At 41.9% G+C, this 26447-nt stretch overlaps 1 protein-coding gene across 1 annotated transcript in view; it reads right to left on the reverse strand.

Annotated features, from left to right (window-relative positions):
• The window catches only part of Metap1 (methionyl aminopeptidase 1), a 36183-nt gene extending 13302 nt beyond the window's left edge, over positions 1–22881 (reverse strand). Inside the window, exons 1-4 of the mRNA XM_042701728.1 lie at positions 22702–22881; positions 7919–7970; positions 5065–5177; positions 2591–2651 (exon numbers count right to left, since the gene is read on the reverse strand). Coding sequence (XP_042557662.1) covers positions 2591–2651; positions 5065–5177; positions 7919–7970; positions 22702–22815 — 340 coding nt within the window. The 5' untranslated portion in view covers positions 22816–22881. The remainder of the gene's footprint in view (positions 1–2590; positions 2652–5064; positions 5178–7918; positions 7971–22701) is intronic.
• Positions 22882–26447: the final 3566 nt, after the last annotated feature.

Consider the following 26447-nt stretch of genomic DNA (forward strand, 5'->3'; position numbering starts at 1 on the left):
AAAGAACCAATTTTTTAATCTACCAGAAAGGAATCAATATTTATGGATTACTTATTATATATACCAAGCAATGTGGTAAAGACTCAAATATGAACAGTACCACACAATTTACAGCTGCTTCATAAGTATCATCTCATCAAGTACCTATGTACTCACAAAGCAACTATATACCAACAACCAATCAATTTCACTATTTTTCTGAAACAGCAACCTAATCAATGTTTCTCAAACTCTAGTTTATGGCCTCTTCCTGGGCTATAAGTAACATTTTAAAGTAGAAGTGGAGTAGAAATGATTAGATTCTATAATACAAATCATGGTAAGATGTTTTTAATTTATATACACACAGTTCATGTTATAAAATCTATTCCTCACTCTGATCACAAAAAAGTTTGAAATATATTGTGCCCTAATAACCTTCATTAACCTAACTCAAGCTTCTCATACATTTAAAAGAAATAAAGCTAATGTAGCAACTACTCCTCTAAATATATACACATAAAAAATCATCAACTAATCTCATTTATAAGCCCTGATGAAAAAGTTCAAAAGTATGCTACCAAATAGAATTAAAAAACAACAACCCACAAACACCTTAACTCATGGAGATTCAAGCAGAAGGCAGGGAGAGTCAAGATTGGTAAGTGAGTGATCATCTACAGAAAATCTACTAACCTAACACAATGAAAAGAAATCTTAAACCAGAAATCACCACCATAGAATGACTGCCATTGGCTCTACCATACTGTCTAGCAATATGAATAGTCTCAGTACACAAAAGAAAAAAATATAACACATATAATTTTAAATGGAAACAACAATTTCCTTATCAATTTCAAGTATGATTATCTGCTCCTTTAACAAGACAATCATCTGGAATTCAGAAAGCTAGCAGATAAATACAACATATTCAGCAATTTTTCCACAGTATAAAATAAGCTAAAAATTACTGAAGATACTATGCACAAAAACAGTAAAAAGGAAGTACTTCAAAAGAACTTAACAGTGAAACATCTTCAGAAAGAAAATCTGAAAACATCACTGAGAGAAATAAGCCTTGTATGGCACAGAAAAACAAACTCTGTTCTTGGATAGAAAAAGTTAACTCTGTTAAGGTATCAATGCCTACAAAATTTATCTATAACCTTAATATTATCCTAATAAAAATGCCAACAAGTTATTTTGGGAAACGAACACACACTGGCTATAATTTCATACAGAAGAATAAACTCTCAATGGTAGCTAAGAAGGGAGAGTGATACGAACATAAGGTAAACGTGTAGAAATGGAACATGAAAAGCTGGGCACCAGTGGCTCACACTTGTAATCCTAGCTACTCAGGAGACTGAGATCTGAGGATCACGGTTCAAAGCCAGCCCAGACAGGAAAGGCCATGAGACTCTTATCTCCAATAAACCATGATGAAAACCAGAAGTGGTGCTGTGGCTCAAGTGGTAGAGCGCTAGCCTTGAGCTGAAGAGCTGAGGGACAGTGTGCAGGCCCAGAGTTCAAGGCACAAGACCAAAAAAAAAAAAAAAAAAAAAAGGTAGAACATGAAACCCCTCTCTGTATAACTAATGTAAGCTAACAAAATAAATAAGAATAGCCGGGAAAATTCTGGAGAAGAGGAAAGGCAGGGCCTTTCCCCTCCTCTGGAGGTGAAAACACTCTAGCTGTAACAGAGTGCGACACTGAGAATAATGGGATTCCATGTCCTCAACAATCCTCAGACTGTCTTTTCTCTCCATCTATCAGCAACAGGGGTTGAACTGAATTTTAAAACTATGTATAGAAGAACTTGATTTGGTTCTAACATCTGAAAGAAAAGGAGGATGAGCAGGTTTGAGGCCAACCAGCCTAGGCTACAAGGTGAGACCCCCATATCTCAAAATGAAAAAAAAAATTACAGCAATAATAATAATAAATGAAGCTACTGACATGCAACTATTTTAACATGAAAAGTAATTTCAGATAGTAATAGGCTGATTTACAAGGGACTAATGTACAAGTTACAGTCAGAGACCTCTCCACTGACCTGTATTTCAAACTACCTTTCTTCATACCTAGCATTATCTATAATAAAGACTACAGAACCCACTTCAAAAATGATGAAACGTTAAACGGAGTAACACATGCAAAGAACTTAGTTAAAACTGTGGTATCCTCTCCCTCCTGCCACTCCACCTTCTTCATGGCTATGTTACCACCTCATTATTACTGACTCCATCCATGCTACTGTCCAAGTCTGAGGTAGACTTGACCTCAGGACTCTGTTACCCACTTTTCCTTCATAAGATGACAAAGAACGGATAATATCAAAACTGCTTTTGTTGTCCTCCATCTAGAAGTGGCTAACACAGACTATAGTAGAGTTCTGAGTACCGTATTTGCTTAGCAATGACATAAGAATGTTTACAGAACTGGATTGATTTCTAAAGGCAGGGAAGTCTCTAATTCTCTTAAATGTTCTAATGTGCCTAAGCAAACAGCATGTCTATTTATTACTAGTCCAGCAATGACAGCCTTCTACAAAAAAAGCACTCCTCTCCTGTGCAGCTGTCTTCAAGCCTACACAAAATGCAGGACTTACCTAAGGGGTGATCGGCATAATCTGGTCTCTGAATGTAACTTGGCACTGGCCTTGTTGGCATCTGAAAAATGCAGAGAGGCAAGTGAAAATCTATTTACCAGGGAAAAAGTCTATGAACCTGGGGGAAACAGTAATGAGCGAGCTTAAGCAAAGCTTTATATAGGAAAAGTGTTCACAGACAACTCAGATATCCTTTATCTATCACATTAAGCCTAAGTATTACTTTCTTAGTATTAATGCCACCCCTTCACATTTAAGATAGAAAGGGGAAACAAGGGAGGAGGCAACAATGCTTGATAAGAAATAGACTCATTATCTTCTAACTGTATTTTCACAATTTAAAAAAAGAACAGTTAAGGCCATCACTGATTTAAGACTGTAACTAGCTGTAAACTGATGGTTCACACCTATAACCCTAGCTACTCAGGAGGCTGCTATCTGAGGATCGCTATTCAAAGCCTGCCCAGGTCAGAAAGTCCAAGAGACTCTTATCTTAACCACCAGAGAATTGGAACTAGAGCTTTGACTCAAAGTAGTAGAGCACTAACCTTAAGTGAAAGAGCTCAAGGACAATGCTCAGGTCTTGAACTCAAGTCCCATGACTGATTTAAAAAAAAAAAAAGATTGTATATAGCCCACAACATGCCTCTGTTGTTCGAAACAGGTACCCTGACAATAATAAAATATTGTACCAATGTATAAATTCCCCAACATTTTCCTTATCTCTGGAAGGGAAGCATAAAGGGAGTTACTCATATGTTTAAAAGATCTATACACATAAAAAAGAGAGGGCTGGGAAGGTGGCTCAGTGGTAGAGTTCTTGCCTTGCATGCATGAGGCCCTGGGTTTGATTCCTCAGCACCACATAAGCAGAAAAAGCCGGAAGTAGCGCTGTGACTCAAGTGGTAGAGTGCTAACCTTGAGCTGAAGAGCTGAGGGACAGTGACCAAGCCCAGAGCCCCACAACCAACAAAAGAAAAGAAAAGCAAAGAGAGAGAGAAAAGGAAAAGAAAGAGAGAAAAGGAAGGAAAGAAGGAAGGAGGGAGGGAAGGAGGAAGGAAGGACAGACATCAGAAAAATAATTTAAATTTTTAAGGATAACCAATTTCAATGTAAATGAATTCCTGTGTTAAAACTCTTAAGCCAGGTATTATGGCTCACGCCTGTAACCCAAGCCTTTGGGGAGGCGGGATCAGGATGACTGTTGACCTCAAGATGAGCTTTGGTTATACAGTGAAAGCCAGAGAAAAGCCAACTGCAGTGGCTTAAATCTGTAATCCTAACTACATGGGCAGGGGAGATTGGGAGGACTGGAGTTTGAGGGCAGCCTGGGTTTTTTAGAAGTTTAAGCTAACCCATCTCAACCAATAAAAGCTGGAATGTGGTGGTACATGACTATTACCCCAACTATACAGGAAGTGTAAATGGGAGAATAATGGTCCAGGATGGCCCAGTCAAAACTTCACAACTCTATTTGAAAAACAGCACAGAAAGGACTAGGGGTGTATCTCAAGTGGCAGGATGATGACTGTGTCATTCAGAATGTACATGTGTTAGGCAGAAGGCATGTGTGTCAGCAGAATGCACTCTCTTCAATTCAAACCCCAGTACCACAAAAAAAACTGGGGGGGGGGGGGGGGGGATGGACAGGGGAGTGATAAGATCCTATCTCAAAAGAACAAGTCCTGCCTGGTGGAGCACATCTGTAATCCTAGCTACTCAGAAAGCAGAGATAGGAAGATTGAGATCCAAAGCTGGCAAAAACAAGATCCTATCTGAAAAACAACTAAAGCAAAAATGGATAGGGGTGCAGCACAAGTGGTAGAGTGTTTATCTAGCAACTGTGAGGCCCCAAGTTCACATCTCAATATTGCCCTCCCAAAATAAACTGCTTGACAAATATATACATGAGCTGAAAATCACAATAAAACCTCTTTGCACATTTTACTAAAAAAAAAAAAGACTAGAGCATTGCCTAATTCAAGGCTTTGAATTCAACCCCAGTCTCTCTCTCTCTCTCTCTCTCTCTCTCTCTCTCTCTCTCACACACACACACACACACACACACACACACACACACACACACACACACGTCCCTTTGAGTCCTATCTGCCAAGAACTCAGGAAGGGCTAGGAATGGCAGAAAAGCCATTTACTTAAAAAAAGAAAAAATTCTGAAAGAAGTGTTAATATACACTACCACCATGACAACCAGAAAAGATCTATTCCACCTGACCCATTCTCTTTTTTTAAGGTTTTACTCTTTTCATGTAAAACTAGCCATTTCACCCATGACTGCTAATTACCCAACTAAACTTTCAAGTACTGCACCATCAGAGCTAAAGAGCTGGAATGCAAGTTCTTTTGTGAATAAAATCCTGTTAATATGGTTCATTACTGAAATACAAATTACAAGCACCACTCTCAGGAAATGAACACTGAAAAGGTTAAATTCTTTTACCTTATTTACTCACCAGTGGGTAATGTGGTCTGAGTTTGCCAGTATAACGGTAGCCTGTCCATGGGTCTGTGTTAATGTCCCCTTCAACAGTCCAGGAGGATACCTCTCTCTTGGCCTTTTCATCTTCTGTGAGAGGACAGATGGGCACAGGGAGAAGCAGGGAGAAGAGAAAGGAGTATACTTCAGAGTCAAGTTTCCGTACAGTAGTACCCTTTAGTGCTTACTCAGTTAAAAAAGAAGTCAGAACACCCAGTACAAAACTCTAGCAAACCTCCACCATAACCAGAGTCACACTGCTGTGTTCACAACCTTTTGAACTCCAGGGAACCTCACAGTCTTGCTCAGTTTTTTTGTTCCTATTTGGCAGTCTACCACTTGAGCCACACCTCTAATTCCAACTTTTTCCTGGTTAGAGATTAATCTGAGACTTTTCAATTAACCAGAAGTCTCTCAGATATGAACAACTAGATTGGCTGCAGATCTCGGCATCCTGAGTAGCTAGGATTACAGGTGTAAGCCACTAGGACCAAGCTGGAAGTTCACTTTAAAATACCAAACATAAAGCCAGGCATGGTGGCACATGCCTAAAATCTCAGCATTCAGAGGCTTAGATCCATAGCTCATAGCAAGCCCCTGTCTTTAAAATACAGATATACACACAAGGGCTGGGAAGGTGGCTCAGTGGTAGAGCGCTTGCCTTGCATGCATGAGGCCCTGGGTTCCATTCCTCAGCACCACATAAGCAAAAAGAAAAAAGCCGGAAGTGACGCTGTGGCTCAAGTGGTAGAGCGCTAGCCTTGAGCTGAAGAGCTGAGGGACAGCGTCCAGGCCCAGAGTTCAGGCCCCACAACTGGACCAAAAAACAAACAAACAAACAAAAAAAAAAAAAAACAGATATACACACAAATACATAAGCAAACTGAAATGTGAGCCCTACCAAAACCTATCTAACAGAAATTGTCAATAAATAGTTAAGTTTTTTGTTTATCTTTGGGGTCTCACTATGGAGCCCTGGCTAGCAATCCTTCTGCTTCTCAAGTGCTGTGGTTACAGACCTAGGTCTCCATGACAGATAAATTACGCTTTTATTAAAAGAGCTTGAGCCAATGTGGAGGGCACATGGCTGCAATCGTAGCAGTTGAGAAATGGGGCAGAAAAATAGTGAATCCAAGTCCAGTCTGGGCTATATACTAAGTCTGTGTCTCAAAAAAAAAAACAACCAAAAACAAAAAAACAAACAAAGCTCTCCCAAAGCAATCTTAAAAAATACTATTTCCACTTAACTGACTAGTGACTTTTCAGTCAATATTTCAAACTGTTTTGATAATTTTATGGCTGCCGTGTGCCTTGTTTTTAGAAGGAAAAACCAGGAAGAGCAGCAAAGAAACAAAAAGGAAAGAACAATTCGTTCTAAGTCACTTAATGAGTAGAAAACTCAAGGGAACAAATACACAAGTTACCATGTTAACTATTAATAATTAATACTATATTTACTGAAATGCACTAATAATCCTTTCACATAGAACAGATCCTCTATGGTACATTATGTCAGCACACTGTGTACCTCTCATCTACAAAGTAAAATATAACTAGTAAGCTAGGTCTTTACATAGAAGAATCCAGCTTGGCATAGATGCTGGTTATCACCTGTTAATTCCAGGTAAGTGGAAGTGTAGCCTGGAAGATGGAGGTTCAAGGCTGTCCCAGGTAAAAAGAAATTACCATGTGAAGGAAGAGTGAATAATGTTAAATACTCTCTTGAAAACCTATCCCTGGAATTTGCAGTGAGAAATCAAAATTTTATCTTTTATGCTTTGACAAGTTCCACTTAAATCATTCCTTTGCTCTAACTACTCCTCCTCTGTACTGAGCATTGCTATCACACACAGGTGTCACTTTATACCTCCACAGAAAACGCACCTTTTTTAAAACAGGGACATACAAAGATGAATACAAGGTCAGTAACCAAAAACCCTATGCTACTTGCCAAATCTCCACCCATCAGACAGCATGGAAAGCCCTTGTCAAGTTTCCAAGTGACTAACAACAAGCCGTGGTAAGTCAGCCACACTAACAAGAGGCTGATAGCTTCATCTTGTGGTATACACAAAATAACTTCAAAAAAGAAAACCAAACATTACACTGCAAGAAATAACCTGAAGATCCTAGAAGAAAGTACATTCATCCCATAGTACCCCAGGAAACTGGCACCAAGACCTCCCTTGTAAACCCAAGCATTTGCAGGCACTTATGTACATCTTTCCCACACATTTCATTTCCAGATTATGTGTAGTCCCTAAAATCATGTAAGGTCTAGGGGAACTGTGGGTATTCTGTATGGTCTAGGAAACAAGGACAAGAAAAAGTTTGTACCCACTCAGTAGAGATAAAAACCCGTTTTCAAACACAGTTGCATGAATCTGTGGCTATGGTATTCACAGATGTAGAATCATAAAACACAGAAGCCTGACTATAATAAACCTTGAGTAGAAAAGGCAGTGTGAACTGAAACTAAGCAAATGCAAAAGGAATCTGTCTAAGTGAGTCAGAGTTCATGTGTCTTCAGCCTATGATATGGTAATACTTCCAACAAAGACAAGAGGGTAAAAAGACTATGGATACTTGTCAACCACTACTCATGTTTCATGCTACCTACGTGAAATACGATTAACCTATATTACTACAAAATTTTAGTCATGGTTACCTATTCTACAGACTATTCTAGCATTAATGCTAGAATTCCCCTTTATTCTTCACGATAGGTAAACAAACATTCAAACATAGACATTCAGAACATAGAGAATTCCCATCTCCTGGTACAAAGTCACTTCTAAGACAAAGTGTCTAAAGGTAAGTGTTTTACTTACTTGCTTTCTTATGTAGTAACTTGTGAGTGGCCCAACTCCCTTTAAAACATTCCTAGAAGAACAAACAAGAAAATTAGTATCAAGCCACTTTAACTAGAAATGTTTCTTTTGGAGGTGGTATGGTTGGTGCTGGGGTTTGAACTCAGGGCCTAATACTTGCTAGCCAAATAATTATCACTTGAGCTATACAGCAACACTCTTAATTAGAAAAAAAAATTTTTTTTCCTTTGTTTTCTTTTTGTTTTTGGTTGTGGAGTCTTGAACTCTGGGCCTGGGCGCTATCCCTCAGCTCAAAGCTCAAAGCTAGTGCTCTACCACTTCAGCCACAGCACCGCTTCCAGTTTTCTGGTGGTTAATTGGAGAGACGAGGCTCACAGACTTTCCTGCCCAGGCTGGCTTTGAACCAAGATCCTCAGATCTCAGCCCCGAGTAGTTAGGATTACAAGCATGAGCCACCTGTGCCTGGCATTAATTTTAAAGAATGTTAAATGTAGGAAACAGTTATTGCAAGCTTTATTTGCAAAAAAAAAAAAAACTAAAAATTTTGAAAAAAATATAGAAATGGGCCCTTTTTAAAACTTCTCTTCAAAAGGTAAAAAGGGCATAATTTAGAGGTAAACTGCTTACCTAGTATGCGCAAAGTCCTAGGATCAACCTACACACACACACATTACATACTACAAACAGCTAAACTTTATATCAAAGAAGAAAAAAATTAATTATCCCTTAGGTTGAATAGTTGTCATGGTCATAATGAAATTTTATTTCACCAAATTATTTTCGAGTATGTAAAAAGACCCATTAATCAGTCACTCCCCATCAGATACTGGAAAAAATAAGTAACATTTTAAAGATTCTTTCATTATGTAGAGTAGCAGTTCTTCAGTCAGCCATGCACACAATCACTAGCACCTGGATGTAATGGGCCTAGAACACAAACATGGTGAGGCTTTGGCACCTCTGTTTGGCTGACAAATAACTAGAGACAAGGTGTGTCACTTAGGAAACTATGACTGCAATAAAAAGTAACAGCGAAAACTGTTCAAAGCCTCCAGAAACTGAAAAAGACAGAGAAAAGGACAAACCCTTAGGTACAAAGAGGAACGCAGAAAGGCTTCAGCCCTGAAATCTGTGGCAGACTTCTACCCTACCAAATTGGTTTATTCCTTCTTTCCTCCTTTCTTCCCTCTCCTCCTTCCTATTCTTCCCTCTTCCTGTATTGGTCCCTCCCTCTTTCTCTCCTTCCATTTCCAGGGAACTTGACCCAAACTGTTGAGATAATAAACTGTGTGTTCTTTTAAGTCACCAAGTTGTGACAACCAGTCATGGCAGCTATAGAAAATACAGGAGATAAAATAGTTCATCCCTGTCATCAAACTGTAAAACTGATGAAAAGATTGGTTCCTCCCAACCCCATTGTCAGAAAACTAAAGATTCTAGCACAAAAGACAGAGATTACAACCAATCACTAAGGTGGGAAAAAAGTGGTTTCTCTGATATTATTAATTTGTTCCGAATAAACCTGTTAAACCACAATGGTGAAAATGATAACAGTTATTACCTACATTCTCCTCTAATCCTCACAAAACCTATCAAGAGTGATGTAACATCCCATTTCAAAAATGACAAAAACTGAAGCTCAGACAGCATGGTAGCTCATCTACATCACATAAAGAAACTGTAACTGGCCAAAGGGGGACTGTAACCCAAGATGACCTGACTAAAAGTCATGCCTTCCCGTGGCTTTGCTGTGCCCCATGTACACACACACAATATTCAAAGCATTAATCGAGGTCCAGACACAGAACTAGAATGCATGGATCTGATTAAGCAGCCCCTTCAAGTTTAGGAAATAATAACATCCATTCTCAAGGATCCTGTTGCCACACCTATGAAATGAGATTGCTGTCACTTCTAACGTGGGACTCTCATCTCCACAAGGTTAATAGGGCTGTTAGGGCTTGAGTAGGAAGTGTTCCCTAAGGGATTCATGTGTCAAAGGCTTGGTCTCAGCTGGTGGATCCACAGTCACAGAGAAGTGATAGGGATTTGAGGACAGTAACTTTATCAATGGATATTTCTGCTGCTGTGTTTACAATGAATGGGCCATTAGAAGGAAAAGCCTGGCTGGAGGAAGTAGGTCCCAGGGGAGAGGGGAGGGCCATACCTATCTCTGAAGGAGGTATCTTGTCCCAGTCCCTACCTACCCAAAGTAAGGGAGCCAACAGACCATGAAATGGAACCTCTGAAACCAAGGGCCAAAATAACTCTCTTCCTCCTTAAGTTGTTTCTCTCAAGGTATCTTGTCAAATTAACAACAAAAAAATAACTTCCACAATAGCAGATCAAATGAGATAATGTAAGTAACTTATACAAAGCAGTTAACAGGGTTAACACAGTTGTGTGTTGCTTGATGGGGGGGGGGGGGGTGGTGGAGGGGTACAGTCTGATTACATATCCCAGGCTACAAGATATGGGCCGTTGTATACAGGCCCTGTCATTGTCAGAAACATCACACTATGCATGGCATGGAGTCAGGGCCAGCCCAATGTCTATCATTACAGACACTGAACACATCCCAGTACCAAAGAAGAAAGGCAGATGATGTCAACCATACACATAGAAGTCTGCTTTCTGTTGCAGATGGAGATGGAGATGTGGCCCTTGTCCCTATTACCTTCTGTGCAGACTGTGTACTGCTGACTCCACAGTCATCTCTTTCTGAACAGTAATAACGCTATGTTATAGTTGAGAGCCAGTTCAAAATATTCCCGGCCTCCTGGATACCTGTGGTCACGCAATCCAGTCGGACAAACAAAAACTAAGCTGTTGTTGGATAGGGCTTCTGGAATCCTCTTAGGAAACTGGCGTTCAGGTTGTACTCTTTGCTGTCTTTCTGCTTCATGCTCCAGTCCCTGAGATACTGTCTCAGGTGATGTGGCAGGCAAAGTACACCTTAGGAAGGTTGGCCTCTTGTGACATCTATGTACCTACAGATTCTGTCCCAACATGTCCATGTCCAGACCCAATGTCACCAAAACATAAAAGCAAAGACATCAGAAGAAAACACTTTTATTTGGGGACAATATATTAAATTAGAAAATCCATGAACAGTAAAAGTCCAAAAAGCAGCAAAAATAACTCTGTCATTATCTGTTTGGTATTAGACCAACCAAAGGAAGACCGTAAGGACAGCAATAACAATAGTAAGCAGGCTAAATAACAACTACCCAAAGATACCAAGTTCTACTCTCCTGGAACTGTACAAGTTACTTGATTTGGAAAAAACGTTCTTTGCAGTTATAACTAAATTAAGAATTCTGTGTTAGGTTATTCTAGCATGTCCAGGTGGGCCCTAAATACCACTTAGTTAGAAAAGACACTGAGGTAGACTGTGCACATACCAGAGGAGGAGATAACATGACCAGTGAGGTAAAGATGCTAAACCACAAGTCAAGGAATGCTGGTAGCCACCAGAGGTTAGACAAAACAAAGAACAAACTCTCAGGAGATCCATCTGAAGGGAACACAGTCTTGACCTTCATGCTTCCTTTAGGCTTACTGAAACTGACTTTGGAGCCAAACATAATGGCCCCTGCCCATAATCCCAGCACTTAGGAAGCTGGGGCAGGAGTAACAAAAAGTTTGAGAATAGCCTGGGCCTCCCAGGCTACACAGAAGACCCTGTCTTAAAGATAAGGATGTGAGCCGAGTGCCACTGGCAAATGCCTGTAATCCTAGCTACTCAGGAGGCTGAGATCTGAGGATCACAGTTCAAAGCCAACCTGGGCAGGAAAGTCTGTGAGACTCTGACCTCCAATTAACCACCAGAAAACCAGACATGGCACTGTGGCTCAAGGGACAGAGTATTAGCCTTGAGCTGAAGAGCTCAGGGACTCAGCACCCAGACCTAGAGGTCAAGCCCCACGACCAACCAAAAAAAAAAAAAAATAAGGATGAGTTGGGCACTGGTAGCTCACGCCTGTAATCCTAGAGACTCAGGAGGCTTAGACCTGAAGATCATGGTTCAAAGTCAGCCCAGTCAGGAAAGTCCTTGAGACTCATCTCCATTAGAAAACTGGATGTGGCATTGTGGTTCTTTACTCAGGGACAGTGCCCAGGCCCTAAGTTCAAGCCCCACAACTAACTAAATGAATACATAAATAAATGCATAAATAAATAAATGTGAGATGAGGGGGGAAGGAGAGAGGGAGAAAAGGAGAGGAGGAAGAGGGAGGGACAAATTTTGGACTTCTGGCCTCCAGAACTTGTGGTAGCATATTTTTGTTGGTTTTACACCATCTAATTAACTCCTAGTTTGTGGTAATTTGTTACTGTAGTCACAGAAAACTTATAGAGCAACTTGTTAACAAGACATCAGGGCACACCAGAAAAATGACTCTAATAACTACATTGCAACTGGGTGAAAGACAAATGACTGCATTCCTGAAGCTTTCTTTGCTCACACGCACTGGCTATGGAGTAGTAACTCATTATTCGTGGTTATAGTTAAGCAGGGAGGACAAACACAGCTTACTTTGAGACACATAACTTCATACAGCAATGTCAACTTCTTCTCTTCCTTTCCATAAATGTCATGGAGTTGTACTTGTTTCTGTCTTACAGTCTAGTCTATAGCAGAGTTATTTATGCCACTAAGTCTCAACAAAGAATAGAAAGTGGACGGGTAAAGGAAGACAGTGAAGAGAAAAGCAGGTTCTAGAATCTAGTTCAGATCTCATTTTAGAAACCTAAAAATCTGCTAGACCCAGGGTCAAAGTCCCACCATGGCAGAATGTTAGATGTGCCATCTCTAGTGAATACTACAAATAAAGCTAGGGAAATCTCCCCAAAAGTGGAGCAAATGACATAACAAGTAGTTGGGTACAGTGGCTCACACCTGTAATCCTAGCTACTTAGGAGGTTGAGATCTGAGGATCATAGTTGAGAGCCAATCCAGGTAAAAAATTAGCAAGATCCCATTCTCAACATGAAGGTTAGAAGGTTACACATGTTGTTTCACATCTATGATCTCAGGATTAAGGTCCAGGCAGTACAGGCAAAATCATAAGACTCTATCTGAAAAATAACCAAAGTAAGAAGAGTGGTTCAAGAGGCACAACACTTGTCTAGCAAGCACAATGCCCTAGTTCCAATCCCTGCATCACCACGAAAAAAAATACAAAACAACTGGAAATAATATGAGATTAGCCAGCAAGTTTAACATTTAAATAATGAAAGTTGTTTTTTTTTTTTTAATGATCAGAAGCTGGACGCTGGTGGCTTGTGTCTATAATCTTAGCTACTCAGAAGGCTGAGATCTAGGGACAGAAATTTGAAGCCAGTTCAGACTAAAAAATCCAGGAGATTCCACTTCCAAAATAACTAGCAAAAAAAAAAAAAAAAAAAAAAGTCATAGCTAAAAGTGTGGCATAAGTAACAGAGCACAAGCCAAGCAAGCAAGCTAATCTAGCACAAAGCCCTAAGTTTAAAAAGAAAAGCAATTATTTTAAAGAAGAAAAGAGAATGTAGAGGAGGGATGAAAGAAGGAGCTGACAGAAACAGGAGTTTCCAAACTGAAAGAGTCCACACGAAGGATTAAAAAAAAAAAATCAATCACCTACCCCAAGACCAGCAAAATGAGATTTCATTTAACCAGGGATGAACAAATGATCTAATAAAACCTTCAGAGAAAAATGGCAATATACTTTAAAGTACCAGGAGAAGTGTACAACTGTAGGAGCGCGTGTGGATGGACCTGAACACAGCAAAAGCAGCTCTTAAAAGACTGGAAGGAAGGCAGAGACAAAGGTCTTTGTGACTTAGAAGCAAGTGATTAGATTGTGAAGTATCTTCATCTAAAGGGAAATAACATTGAAAAAAATTAATGAACTACATATACACTCTGCCTCGACAATATTAAGTCAAGGATTATAGACCAAATCAGGAAATATTTGAACGATTTCACTGTAAATTAAAATTCAATACAGCATAAAATATACTTTAAAACACATGAGTAAGCTCACCATCTTAAACTTAAACAAGTACTATAAAACAAGAACTTGCATCTAATCAAAATCAATACATAGTTTTAAAACGATAATGCAACTCTTTAAAAGTTGCTTTCTAAAAGAGGAAGTCTGCCAACTTGCCAATCCTCATGCAACAGCTCTACCCACTGCCAGAGCTAATGGAACCATAGACAGGGACACATCATGCTAGCCTAATCTACCACAGGTGACCATTTGTACATGAATTTCATGGTCTAAAGACAACGTATTTTTGGAAGGTTTGCTCATGGCAATCAATACCTTATATGTGCAGACATTGGAATGCAAGTTGAGACTGGAAAGATTAACATCTTAACTCCATCTACACTGTGTGTCTGTGTCACAGTTCATATAACCTAATTCTCATTTTTCTGACAAACAATACTAGGTTTGAACTCTGGGCCTCAAGCTTGCTAGCTAAGCAGGTACTCTACCAATTTACCCACACTCCCATCCCTTTTTTGCTTTAATTATTTTTCAAGTAGGGACTTATATTTTTGCCTGGAACTGGCCGCAGACCACAAACCTCCTACTTACAACCTTTCATAGAACTGAGATCACGTGCTTGTACCACCACACCCAATTTATTGACTGAGTTGGGGTCTTGCTAACTTTTTTTGTTCAGACTGGCCCCATACAAAATTCCACTTCCTGAATAGTGGGATTACAGGCATCCGCCACCCGACCCAGCCACAATTCTTAACTTTTTTGATCACTAAATCCTTCAAGAATCTTAGGGAAGCAATCCCCTCTACAAAACACACACACACACACACACACACACACACACACACACACACACACACACATTAGGGAAGCAATCCCCTCTACAAAACACACACACACACACACACACACACACACACACACACACAGAGTCCATGCACAAACATGTACATACAATTCTGTTTATTCTTTCACATAAATTAATGCATGTTATTACCAAGAATACTGGGCTAGTAGGTAGACATGCAGCAGTGAAGATAGGCAGGTTCTTATCCATTCTAGACAAACATAATATGACTGATTACATAATTTAAGTTATAAAGGTTTAAAAGAAAAAACCACACAGTGCTATGAAAAGAGGTACAAGACCAAAGCTAAAGATATCAGCAGGGGATCAGATCATAAGCATCAGTATATTCTAGAAAACAACAGAGAGCCAACAGCCACCAAAAGGTTTCGAACCAAGAAGAACCTACACAGACTTCAGCTCATGGTATCGCTGATCTCCGTCCATAGACCCAAAGTTAAAACTCTTTCTTTTTTCCCAAATAAAATACATAGTCCACAAAATAGTCTCAAGATCTACATAGACTGAGCTTTGCATACAGACTGCTACTGCTTTGTGGAGCCACAAAACTGATCATGTAAGCTGCCCCTGCTATGCAAAGTGATCTTCACAATCAGTAACACACTTGTAATTACACCATTATCTTTAAAACTTTTGTCAAGGCATTAGAACTCTCTCTCAGTTGTTACAGGAAATGGAAAAATAGAACTAATAGTGTCTAGTAAAAACAAAATTACAAATAGAGTGGGGTTTTTGGTTCATTTGTTTAGGTTGAGGCACTAGTCACGCTATTTTGCTCAGGCTGAACTTGAACTTATTATTCAGCATTGACTGATCTCAAACTCTCTTTTCTCATGCCTCAGATTCCCAAATGCTGACATTACAGGACACTGTGCCCAGCTTAACATGTTTCATTTCTTCGTTTTAAAATTCATAGAATTCACAGACACATTTGGACAGAGACTGCCACCTTCTCATTGCTAACGTATGAAACAGTAGGTATCAGTTTTATGCTTGTCCAACTGTCGCACCCCTTTGAAGTAGCCCCCAAATGTCATCCTTTGTACCTTCAATTCTTCCACAAGTCCCTTCAGGGGCAAGTTTCCATGCCATTACTTCCTCGGAGCATCAGCACACCCTCACTGACAGCACTCTCCTCATTATGTCAAAAGGTTCCTGCCCCCAGCTTCTCCTAGAGAGCCTGCAATGACAATGCTCCCATGGCCATCTCCACACATTTCTTCTACAACTCCACTTATATTTAAATTGCACTGCCAGCTTATCATTTATCCTTTCTTTGTTGGTCAGATCCTTCTTTGGATTATCTATTTTTATAAAAATGTGGCTGAGTTTAAGAATAGGAAACAAGGGGCTGGGAAGGTGGCTCAGTGGTACAGTGCTTGCCCTGCATGCATGAGGCCCTGGGTTTGATTCCTCAGCACCACATAAGCAGAAAAAGCCAGAAGTGGCGCTGTGGCTCAAGGAGTAGGGTGCTAGCCTTGAGCTGAAGAGCTGAGGGAGAGCGCCCAGGCCCAGAGTTCAGGCCCCACAACCGACCAAAAAAAAAAAAAAAGAATAGAAACAAGACAATATAACCCCACCCTTTGCTGTTGGCATGTGAAATACAGGTTAAGGCAGTGATAGCCACAGCCGGGCTTTGGCAGTAGTACAGAAGCCAATCACTGGTCAGCCTGCACATCTGTACTGACCCATGATCTCTAGGAGCAGTCACCTCTGCACTTGATTACTGTACCACTGCAATATAAACTGTGTCCTTAGGGGACTTTGTAGAACTAAATGACAGTGACTAAATTCTTGCATATTGGAACTGTGTACACAAAAGGAGGGAGACGGGGCTGGGAAGGTGGCCCAGTGGTAGAGTGCTTGCCTTGCATGCCTAAGGCCCTGGGTTCGATTCCTTTGCACCACATAAGCAAAAAGAAAAAAGCCTAAAGTGGTGCTGTGGCTCAAGTGGTAGAGCACTAGCCTTGAGCTGAAGAGCTGAGGGACAGTGCCCAGGCCCAGAGTTCAGGCCCCACGACCGGACCCAAAAAAAAAAAAGGAAGGAGACAGGGTAAATGCCCTTGTTATATTTACAATACTACATAAAAACTGAACTACGTAACTTGAAGGGGAAAGCTGGGGGAGAAAGATGGAAGGGGTGACACTGTTCAAGATATATTGTACTTACAATCTAATTAATGAAACTGAACCTCATTTAATTTTTTTAACTGTGCAAAATGAGATGTCTTATTTCATGATCTTGCCTATTTATAAAACTTTCCTAAATAGGTTATATCAGTGAAAGACTTTTCATCACCCATCATCTTCTTAATGCTTCAAAGGCAGATACATTATTTCATTAAATGAAAAGCAATCCTTAGCCCGACACAGGTGGCTCACCCCTGTATTCTTAGCTAAACAGGAGGCTAAGATCTGAAGATCACCACTCGAAGCCAAATTGGGCAGAAAAGTCTGAGACTCTTATCTCCAAATAATCAATAAAAAGCAAAAGTGGAGGTATGGCTCAAGAAGTAGTGTTAGCCCATAGCAACAAAGAAAAAAAAGGCTAATGGACAGTGCCTAGGCCTTCAAGGTTCAGGACTGGTACATAAATAAACTCATAATCCTATTCCAAATGACTCATTATGAGAATATGGAAGTTTACCAATTTAAATCTCAAAAGAGTATGTAGAATTATAAGAGAAAAGCAAGGTAAAAGCAGCATTTAAAGTGTTATACAAAAAAATATATGTAAGTATCCTATAGGGTTACCAGTGGTTCATGCCTATAATCCTAGCTACAAAGGAGGCTGAGATCTGAGGATCGAAGTTCAAAGCCAGCCTGGGCAAGAAAGTTGAAGAGACTCTTACCTTTAATTAACTACCAGAAAGTTGGAAATAGAGCTGTGGCTCAAAGTGATCCTTGAGCACAAAAGCTCAGAGACAATGCTAAAGCCTGAGTTTAAGCCCCAGGACCAACACACATAGACACAGACATCTCTACTCAACTTTTTTTTTTTCTTTTCTTTTTTTTTGCCTGTCCTGGAGCTTGAACTCAGGGACTGGGAACTATCCCTGAGCCTCTTTGTGCTGCTCAAGGCTAGCACTTTACTACCTGAGCCTCAGAATGACTTCCAGCTTTTTCTGAGTAGTTGATTAGAGATAAGAGTCTCACAGACTTTCTGCCCTGGATGGCTTCAACTGTGATCCTCAGATCTCAGCTTCTTGAGCAGTTAGGATTACAGGCATGATCCACTGACATCCAGCTTCTTCTCAACTTTTTAATGTTACAAAAAAGAAAGAGAGAGAGAGAGAGAAAGAGAGAAAGAAAGAAAGAAAGAGAGAAAGAAAGAAAGAAAGAAAGAAAGAAAGAAAGAAAGAAAGAAAGGAAGAAAGAAAGAAAGAAAGAAAGAAAGAAAAGAAAGAAAGAAAAAAAGAAAGAAAGAAAGAAAGCAACTGCCTGTCAGACACCAGGGTGGCTCATGCCTATAATCCTACTCAGGTACTCAGGAAGCCAAGATCTGAATGAGATCTGAGGATCAAGATTTGAAGTCTGAGCAGGCATCTGTGAGATAATCTATATCCAACTAACTAGCAAAAAGCCGCAAGTGGTAGAGCATCAGCCTTGAGCCAGAAAGTTAAGCAAGAACCTAAGTACCCTGACAGAGTTCAAGCCCCAATACTAGCACATACACAAACATACATACACACACACACACACACACAAACACACACACACACACACACAAAAAAGCCCTTACCTACTAACTACCTAGGACAACTCATCATAATACATGTTTTCTAAATCATACTCAATTTCAAAACTAAGAATGAGAAGTAGCTAAAATCATGGACTTAGATGTCACATTTTTACCTTCGCTTGGTCACTTATTAGCAGGGGAGTTAATATTTCTTTTTTCTTTTTTTTTTTTCTTTTTTGCCAGTCCTAGGGCTTGAACTCAGGGTCTGGGCACTGTCCCTGAGCTTCTTTTGCTTCAAGCAAAAGCACAAAGCACCACCTCCAGCTTTTCCTGTTTATGTAGACTAAGGAATTGAACCCAGGGCTTCATACATACTAGGCAAGCACCTTACCACTAAGCCACATTCCCAGCCCAGGGAGTTAAATTTCTAAATTTTGCTTTCCTTCATTGTAAAGTGAAAGTATTAAAGAAATACAAAAAAAAAAAAAAAAAAGACTTGGTAGCTTGTTTGTGTGGTAAAGGGGACTGAACTCTGCTCTCCTGCTAGGAAGTGTTCTACTGCCTAAGCCACACTCCCAGTCCTAAAAGGACTTCTAATTGTTGGTCTGGGAGCACTACCTGCCCCTAGAAGAATGCCTTGTGTTAAAAACTGTGAGGTCAGGGGCTGGGAAGGTGACTCAGTGGTAAGAGTGCTTGCTTTGCATGCCTGAGGCCCTGGGTTCGATTCCTAGCACCACATAAGCAAAAAGAAAAAAGCCGGAAGTGGCGCTGTGGCTCAAGTGGTAGAGCGCTAGCCTTGAGCTGAAGAGCTGAGGGACAGTGCCCAGGCCCAGAGTTCAGGCCCCATGACCGGACCCAAAAAAAAAAAAAAAAACTGTGAGGTCAGGAGAGGTTCCGGATCAAATAGAAAGGGTTATCATCATATTTACATTCCATTCCACTCCAATTTTACAATGAAGAAAAGTCCCCTGGCTGCTTAGAAAGCATCCCAGCCTTACATCTACCTAAAAGGGTTTGCTAGTAATGCTACAGACTCATTGATTCACAAGCAGGTGCTGCCACTGCTTCTCCTAGGATAGGTAATACTTTCAGAGGGTGTGTGCTCACCTATGCAGATATACCTCACTCCTTCCAAATTTACTAACACCAACCTAGAAATTCTGCAAATACACCAAGCCTGAAAATAAACAGGATGGTGTGACAGAATGACTGAGAAAGGCTTACTTCAGTGATGGTGTTACAAAAATGTCCCTTGTAGTTTCCTTCTGCTTCTTTCCAAAGACAAGGTGGCCAGATACTAGGAGCAGAGGAAGGAGAGTGGGAGAAAGCCCTTCTGAAACGAGGGATGTGAGAAGCACAAGGAACAACACTCATCTGAGAGGCTGAGGAAAACAGTGACCTGATGAAGGTCTCTAACTGGGACTGAAACAACAGCTGTGACTGCAGATGACATTCTGAAGAGGGAAAAGAAACAAACATAGCCTATGAGCAAGACAGTAAGGCCAAACTAAGAGGAGGTACTGTACTGTACCCTGAGAGCAATGGGAACTCTGTGTTAGGGATAATCATTCTCAGAGTGAGGCAAAAGAACTTCTGAGCAAAAGGTCTACTGATCAGTTTCTTCTAGGTTCATTGTAAGTTTACAAGGTGATTAATATCAGTGGAAAAATTGAGAAGAAACTGAGACACCTGACTCAATGACAGATCTTACTAACTAATCATAGGAGGTGGTTGTACGATTGCTGGGTATGTCCAACTTCAGATCTAACAGTGGTACCGGAAACACATCTACAGAACCATCATGGAGTACCCGCACACCCTACCATATTAATAAAGCCTGAGTGTTTTTACAAAAAGTGTCTGTACTTTTCTACAAACTCCAATGATTCCATGTTCTTACCATGTCCTCATAACTGAATTGTCACACAAGCTTGATCATAGTCTCCTCATTAGTACCTCTAACAAATTTTAACAGAAAAGTGTTAGTAAATATTAATGCATGCATTCTTTTTTTTTAGACTGTCTTGTTATACCCTAGTCACTAGGTAGCCCAAGCTGACCTCAAACTCCCAATCCTCCTGCCTTAGCCTCCCAAATGCTGAGGTTACAGGTATGTTTACTACATGCAGCAATGACATCAACTTTTCAACATGAAGCAACTTCTTCTACTTAGATGGTGCACAATTTTCACAAGCAAATTACCTTCTAAGTCTATGTTTCACAGGAACTCAACAAATTAGAAATGAAAAATGTTAAAGAATCCAAGAAAGCTGGGTGCCAGTGGCTCACGCTGATAATCTTAGCTACTCAGGAGGCTGAGATTTGAGGATCGAGATTCAAAGCCAGCCAGGGCAGGAAAGGCTGTGAGACTCCTCCAATCAACTACTCAGAAAACCGGAAGTGGTGCTGTGGCTCAAATGGTAGTAGAGCACTAGCCTTGAGCTGAAGAGCTCAGAGACAGCTCCCATGCCCAGAGTTCAAGCCCCACAACCGATAAAAGAATCCAAGAAATTTGTACCGGGTTTTGCATGTGGAGGAGCCCCACTGCTATTTTTAGATCAAGCAACAGAGCTTTCCCCAAGTAGAACTTTTTCCAAATGATACCAACAAGGTCAAGAGTCATATCCTATCTGAAAAGAAGACCTATAAAACAGCTAAGGTCTGTTGCAATGGCTTGTCTACAAGTGCTTTGACCTTAAAGCTTCTATTTACATGTTTATTTGTATACATGTATTTGTCATAAATTTTATATTTGAAAATATATGCATTTGTTTTAATATTTGTTTTCATTCTTGTTCAATCCCCTTCTTTTTGAGCTGGTCCTGGGGCTTGAACTCAGGGCCTAGGCACTGCCCCTGAGATTGTTGTTTTTTTGTGTTTGCTTTTTTTTAAATTCAAGGCTGGTGCTCTACCATTGAGCCACCGCTCCATTTCCAGCTTTTTGCTGGCTAACTAGAGATAAGACTATTAGGGACTTTCCTGCTCAGGCTGGCTTTAATAGAAATCCTCAAATCTAGCTTCATAAGTAGCTAGGATTACAGGCATGAGCCACCAGCACCCAACTTTATTCATCTTTATATACATGGCAATTTTAAATTATACTAGCATCTTCAGGAAAAGTGGGGGGGGGACTTTATCATGTACAGCACTTTGGAGTCACAGATCATTTGAGTCTCAGAGCAAGCTTATGAAATTCACAAGGAGACTACCATTCCTTTCTGTACAAGGCAACATGGGACTCACAGAGATCAAGTAACCTCACTAATTCGGGATGTCACAGGAAATTAGCAAGGGTAACTCTAGGACAAAGCCTTGGGACTCTCATTTGCTTTTCTCCCACCCCCCAGGACAGTACCACCTCAGTGTATTCGTGTGCTTCTCTTCCACAAACCTGGGCTGGAAGGGAAAGCCAAGCTATCCCAGCAAGTTATTCTCAGCCTCAAAATGCCGCGGGAACAGTAGTACACTCTTCGGTAAGGACAAACAGGGAACACCCGCTTCCGTCGGGACCCAGTCAATGCTGACTTGGCTCCACTGCACAGAACTTAACTGAGATACACCACCGTCTTGCAGTGTCGTTACCTGCACCCATCTGTCCTCCTCACTCCGTGGGCCATCCACTCACACGGAGGAAAAGCGATTCATCCCTCACGCTGGGGGTCTTAGGAATGAATGAACTGCACAGTCTCGTTTCAACCCACCCCCACCCCCACCTTCCAAGTTGCTGAACTGTCAAGACCCGGTAGGAAATAAAACACAAAAGGGGCCGGGCTGGAACCCCGCGGTTCTCCCCCAGGCCAGCCACCCCAGCAGGATGACAGCCCGGCCTCCAAGCTTCCGGGGACGGCCAGCGGGACTGCCCTTTCCCGGACGTCCCTACCTGCGGCGGATCGCCCCGTCCCCCCCGCCCCCGCCCCGCACACCTGGCAGCTCCCGCGAGGGAGGATGCGGGGTCGCCACCCGAGGGTGGCGCGGGGCCCGCGGGCGGCCAAGCAGCTTCCGCCTCGATGGGCCGGGTCGGGCCGGGCCGCGCGGGCCTCACCTCCGTCCCCGCCGGCGCGTCCCCGCGAGCGCGGCGCGCGGGCCGGGGCCTGGCGAGGCCCGAGGGGGCGGCGGCACCGCGCGTGGGGGCTGGGGGGGGAGGAGCGAGTCCAGAGGGCCGCGAGGAGGGAGGGAGGGAGGGGAGAGAGGGGAGGGCCCCGGCCGCCGCGGGGGGCCGCGGGGCGCGGGCGTCTACCTGCGAGCAGAAGTACGAGCCCTGGATGCCCAGCTTGATGCAGGTGGGACACTGGAGCTTGGCCTCCCGGCTGCAGCCGTCCGTCTCGCACACCCGCGTCTCCACGGCCGCCATGCTGCCTGCCTGCCGGAGGAGCGCCTCACCGAGGAAGAGGAGGAGGGAGGGACGGACGGGAGGGAGGGAGGGACGGAGGAACGGGCGGGCGGAGGGGTGGAGAGGGGAGGGGAGAGAAACCGAGCCGGGGGGAGGAGCCCCGGCCGCCGCGGGCTCTGGCGCGGAAGGGGCGAGGAGCGCGAGACCCGCCGGCCGCGCAGCGCGCCGCGCCCACGACACGCCCCTCGCGCTCCGCGGTGGCCACGCCCCTTCCGCAAGGCCACGCCCCCTCCTCCCGGGAGCCCCGCCCTGCAGTGTCTGCGCACATGGGGGCCGCGCGCGCGAGGGGCCCCGGGGCCTGAGCCCCAGCCCGCTGGGCAATTGCGCGACCTCGCGGATCGAGGCGATGTAGGCCCGGGATCCTGCACGACCCGCTTGCACACAGGGCAGCCGGAATGGACATGGGGCTCCTCCGCGTGCCTACAGGCCTCCGCCCCTAGGAAAGTCATTCCCTCCTCCAAGTTCTATTTCTCACTTTGCGCTGGGCCTTAATGGCCACCGCCCATTCACAAAAAAGGAGAGCCAGGGTTTCAATGGCCCGGTAAACTGGGAGTCCACGCGTCCTCTCCGGAGCCCGGTTTCTGTTTGTTTTCTTGTTTGTTTCACGCCCCACCATTCAAATCTTACCCGGCGAGGAATCGTAGGTGCCAATTAAATGCGAAATCCCCGCACAAATAGTCCTTGTGCGTTCCCATTTGACGAAGGGGCAACCAGGAGGGATGGGTGCTCACGACGAAATGTCAAGTTGGAAAACTGCAGGGCTTGTCAGATGCAAACCTGTTGCCTGAATCAACCACGTGCCGAGCTGCCATGTTTCCAACCTTCCTTAATACCTTCTGTCAGTGGAGAAGGGAGAAACAGCTATTTGTTGATCATCTAAGTACTGTGAATTTTGTTATCTGGTTATATGTTGTTTAAAACCTTTCCATCGCTACTAGTCCAGATTTTTACTGTAGGAGCCTTACATACAAGTAATAAAATCAAATAATGACAATGCATGCATATATGGAAAAAACAAAATAACAGTCACTGTACATGTGTAGGTGATATTTATATATTTAATACGTGTATATATATATATATTATACGAGTATATATGTGTATATACATGTTCAATATTTAAATATTTTAAAGCTGTACAGTATCATGCACAGTAGTTACTTGCTTTCTTTATGTTGTAAATGTCCTTTATTGTTGTTAAATAGACTATTACATAATTTTAGCAACTCCCTAATATTCTATTATGTGAATAATTTACCAAGTCAGATCTACTAGTAATAGGTATTCAGGTAGTTTTTAAAGATTTATTAGCATATATTAGCTGTATAAAGGAAGGAGTTCCTTTTGACATTTCCATACATTCATACTATAAGGTGAATTAAGGTAGGTAGGTAGCCAATAAAGAGAACACCATGCAGGATTCAGTCAGGAAGAGAAGTTTATTACCCAACTGCTGTCCTGCTGTGCTAACCTTTGTTCAAACTCATCCTTCCATCTCTCCCCCTCATACATCTTCCCCTTCTTAAAATGATTCCAACAGATTTCATATTTTCATAATGCATATAAAGTACTTACATTCACCTTCATCCACTCTCTACATACTCCGTTCTCCTGCTGGGGGTGGGGCAGGTAATAACTTAAGTCATAAAGTGCTTATCTAGCAGCACCATGGCTCTGATTTCAATACCTAGTAAAGGGGGGTGCTGGTGGCTCACACCTGTAATCCTAACTGGTCAGGAAGCTGAGATCTGACATCTGAAGATCTGAGATCTGAAACCATCCTGGGCAGGAATATCCCTGAAACGCCTATTTCCAATAAACTACTGAAAAAGCCACAAGTGGAGCTGTGGCTCAAGTGGTGGAGTATTAACATTGAGCAAAAAGAATTTCAGGGACAATGCTCTGTTCCTGAGTACAAGCCCCAGGACCAGCAAGGGATAAAAAAGTCTTTTCAAGGGGCTTGGAGTATAAATCAGTGGTAGAGCACTTGGCTAACACGTGAAGCACTGGGTGCAAGTTCTAGCACGAAAGCAAACAAATGTCCCTGTTTCTTCTTTTCCTTTTCTTTTCTTCTCTCTTCTTTCTTTCTTTTTTTCTTCTGCTTTTTGCCAGCTCGGGGGCTTCATCTCTGGGTCCCAGTGCTGTCCCTGAGCTCCTTTTGCTCAAGGCTAGTCTATCACTTGAGCCACAGCGCTACTTCCACCTTTTTCTGGTAGTTAATTGGAGATAAGTCTCACATACTTTCCTGCCAAGGCTAGCTTCAAACCATGATCCTCATATCTCAGTCTCCCCTATTTATTTTTAGTTTTTATTACAAGAGGCAGATTTCACTTCAGTTAAAAAGATGGGGAAATTTATATTATAAATATACCTAAATAAATAGTGTAAAAAAAGAAAGTATTCTGAGCTGGGTGCTGGCAGTGCATACCTGTCATCTTAGCTACTCAGGAGACTGAGCTCTGAGGATTGCAGTTCAAAGCTAACCTAGGCAGGAAAGTCCATGAGACACTTATCTCCAACACACTTCCAAAATGTTCAAAGTGGAGTTTGGCTCAAGTGGTAGACTACTTCATTGAGCAAAAAAAACCAGGGATAATTTCCAGACCCTGAGTTCAAGCCCCAGACAGTCCAGGAAGCCTCCCTCCCTCCCTCAAAAAAGAGTTCTGGACTCAAAAGAGGAAAAGTTCTTAAACTTAAGTTCTTAAACTCTTAAACTTCTGTCTACTTTTCTAAGACAACACATGTTTTATAGTACAAGTCAGTCTGAAAATTAATTGACTAAAATTTTGTGTTAAGGCAACTAACTCTGTCATCTAAAATTCAGTGGCTCAGATAAATATCCATCAAGCACTACAAGTTTAATTGGGAAGATGTGTTTCCCATCTGGTTTCCTTCCATACCATCAAGCAAATTAAAATGGCAAGTGCCATCATCTGCTATCTCTGGGAAAGAGACACCAAAGCAGTTTGAATTGATTTCTGCTGACATATTCCACAATGTACGGATATCAAGACCATTCCAAGATTGATTTCACAGACAAGGAGAGCTAAAGTAATTTTTCAAGTGGGCTTGGAGTGGCAGCATAAAATAGGCACCATTCTAGTTTTCTGTCTTAATCACTAGTGATAAATTTAAAAGATGTGGAAACCTTGAGTAATTGGCATTTTGATAAATATTATAAATTGTGGAATACTTGACAGATGCATTAACACCAAAAGATCTTTGCAAAATTGACCATGCTTCTTTCAGCTCTGGAAGTAATGGAGCATCAATAAACTAGTAGGATCTGAAAGAGAGACCTTGAATTATCTAAGAGACTAACATTTACATGTATTCTTAGGTTGTTAACAATTCTTCCAGCAAAGAGAGGCCCAGGAAAGATGCAAAAGAGGAGTACTATGCTTTCATACTTTCCCAATTAGGGCTGAAATTACACTAATGGATTGCTATGTTCACCAAATAGCCAGCAGAAAAGGTAACAACACTATATCAAATCAGCCTGGACATCAAAGACAAGCATCTATTTGTTTTCTAAGTTTCTCTACTTTCTGCAAACCTGTCTACAGTAGCCCTTTTCCTGCTGCACAGGACAC

Source organism: Dipodomys spectabilis, unplaced genomic scaffold (genome assembly GCF_019054845.1).
Source record: "Dipodomys spectabilis isolate Male_0828 unplaced genomic scaffold, ASM1905484v1 ptg000297l, whole genome shotgun sequence".
Taxonomy (NCBI): Eukaryota; Metazoa; Chordata; class Mammalia; order Rodentia; family Heteromyidae; genus Dipodomys; species Dipodomys spectabilis.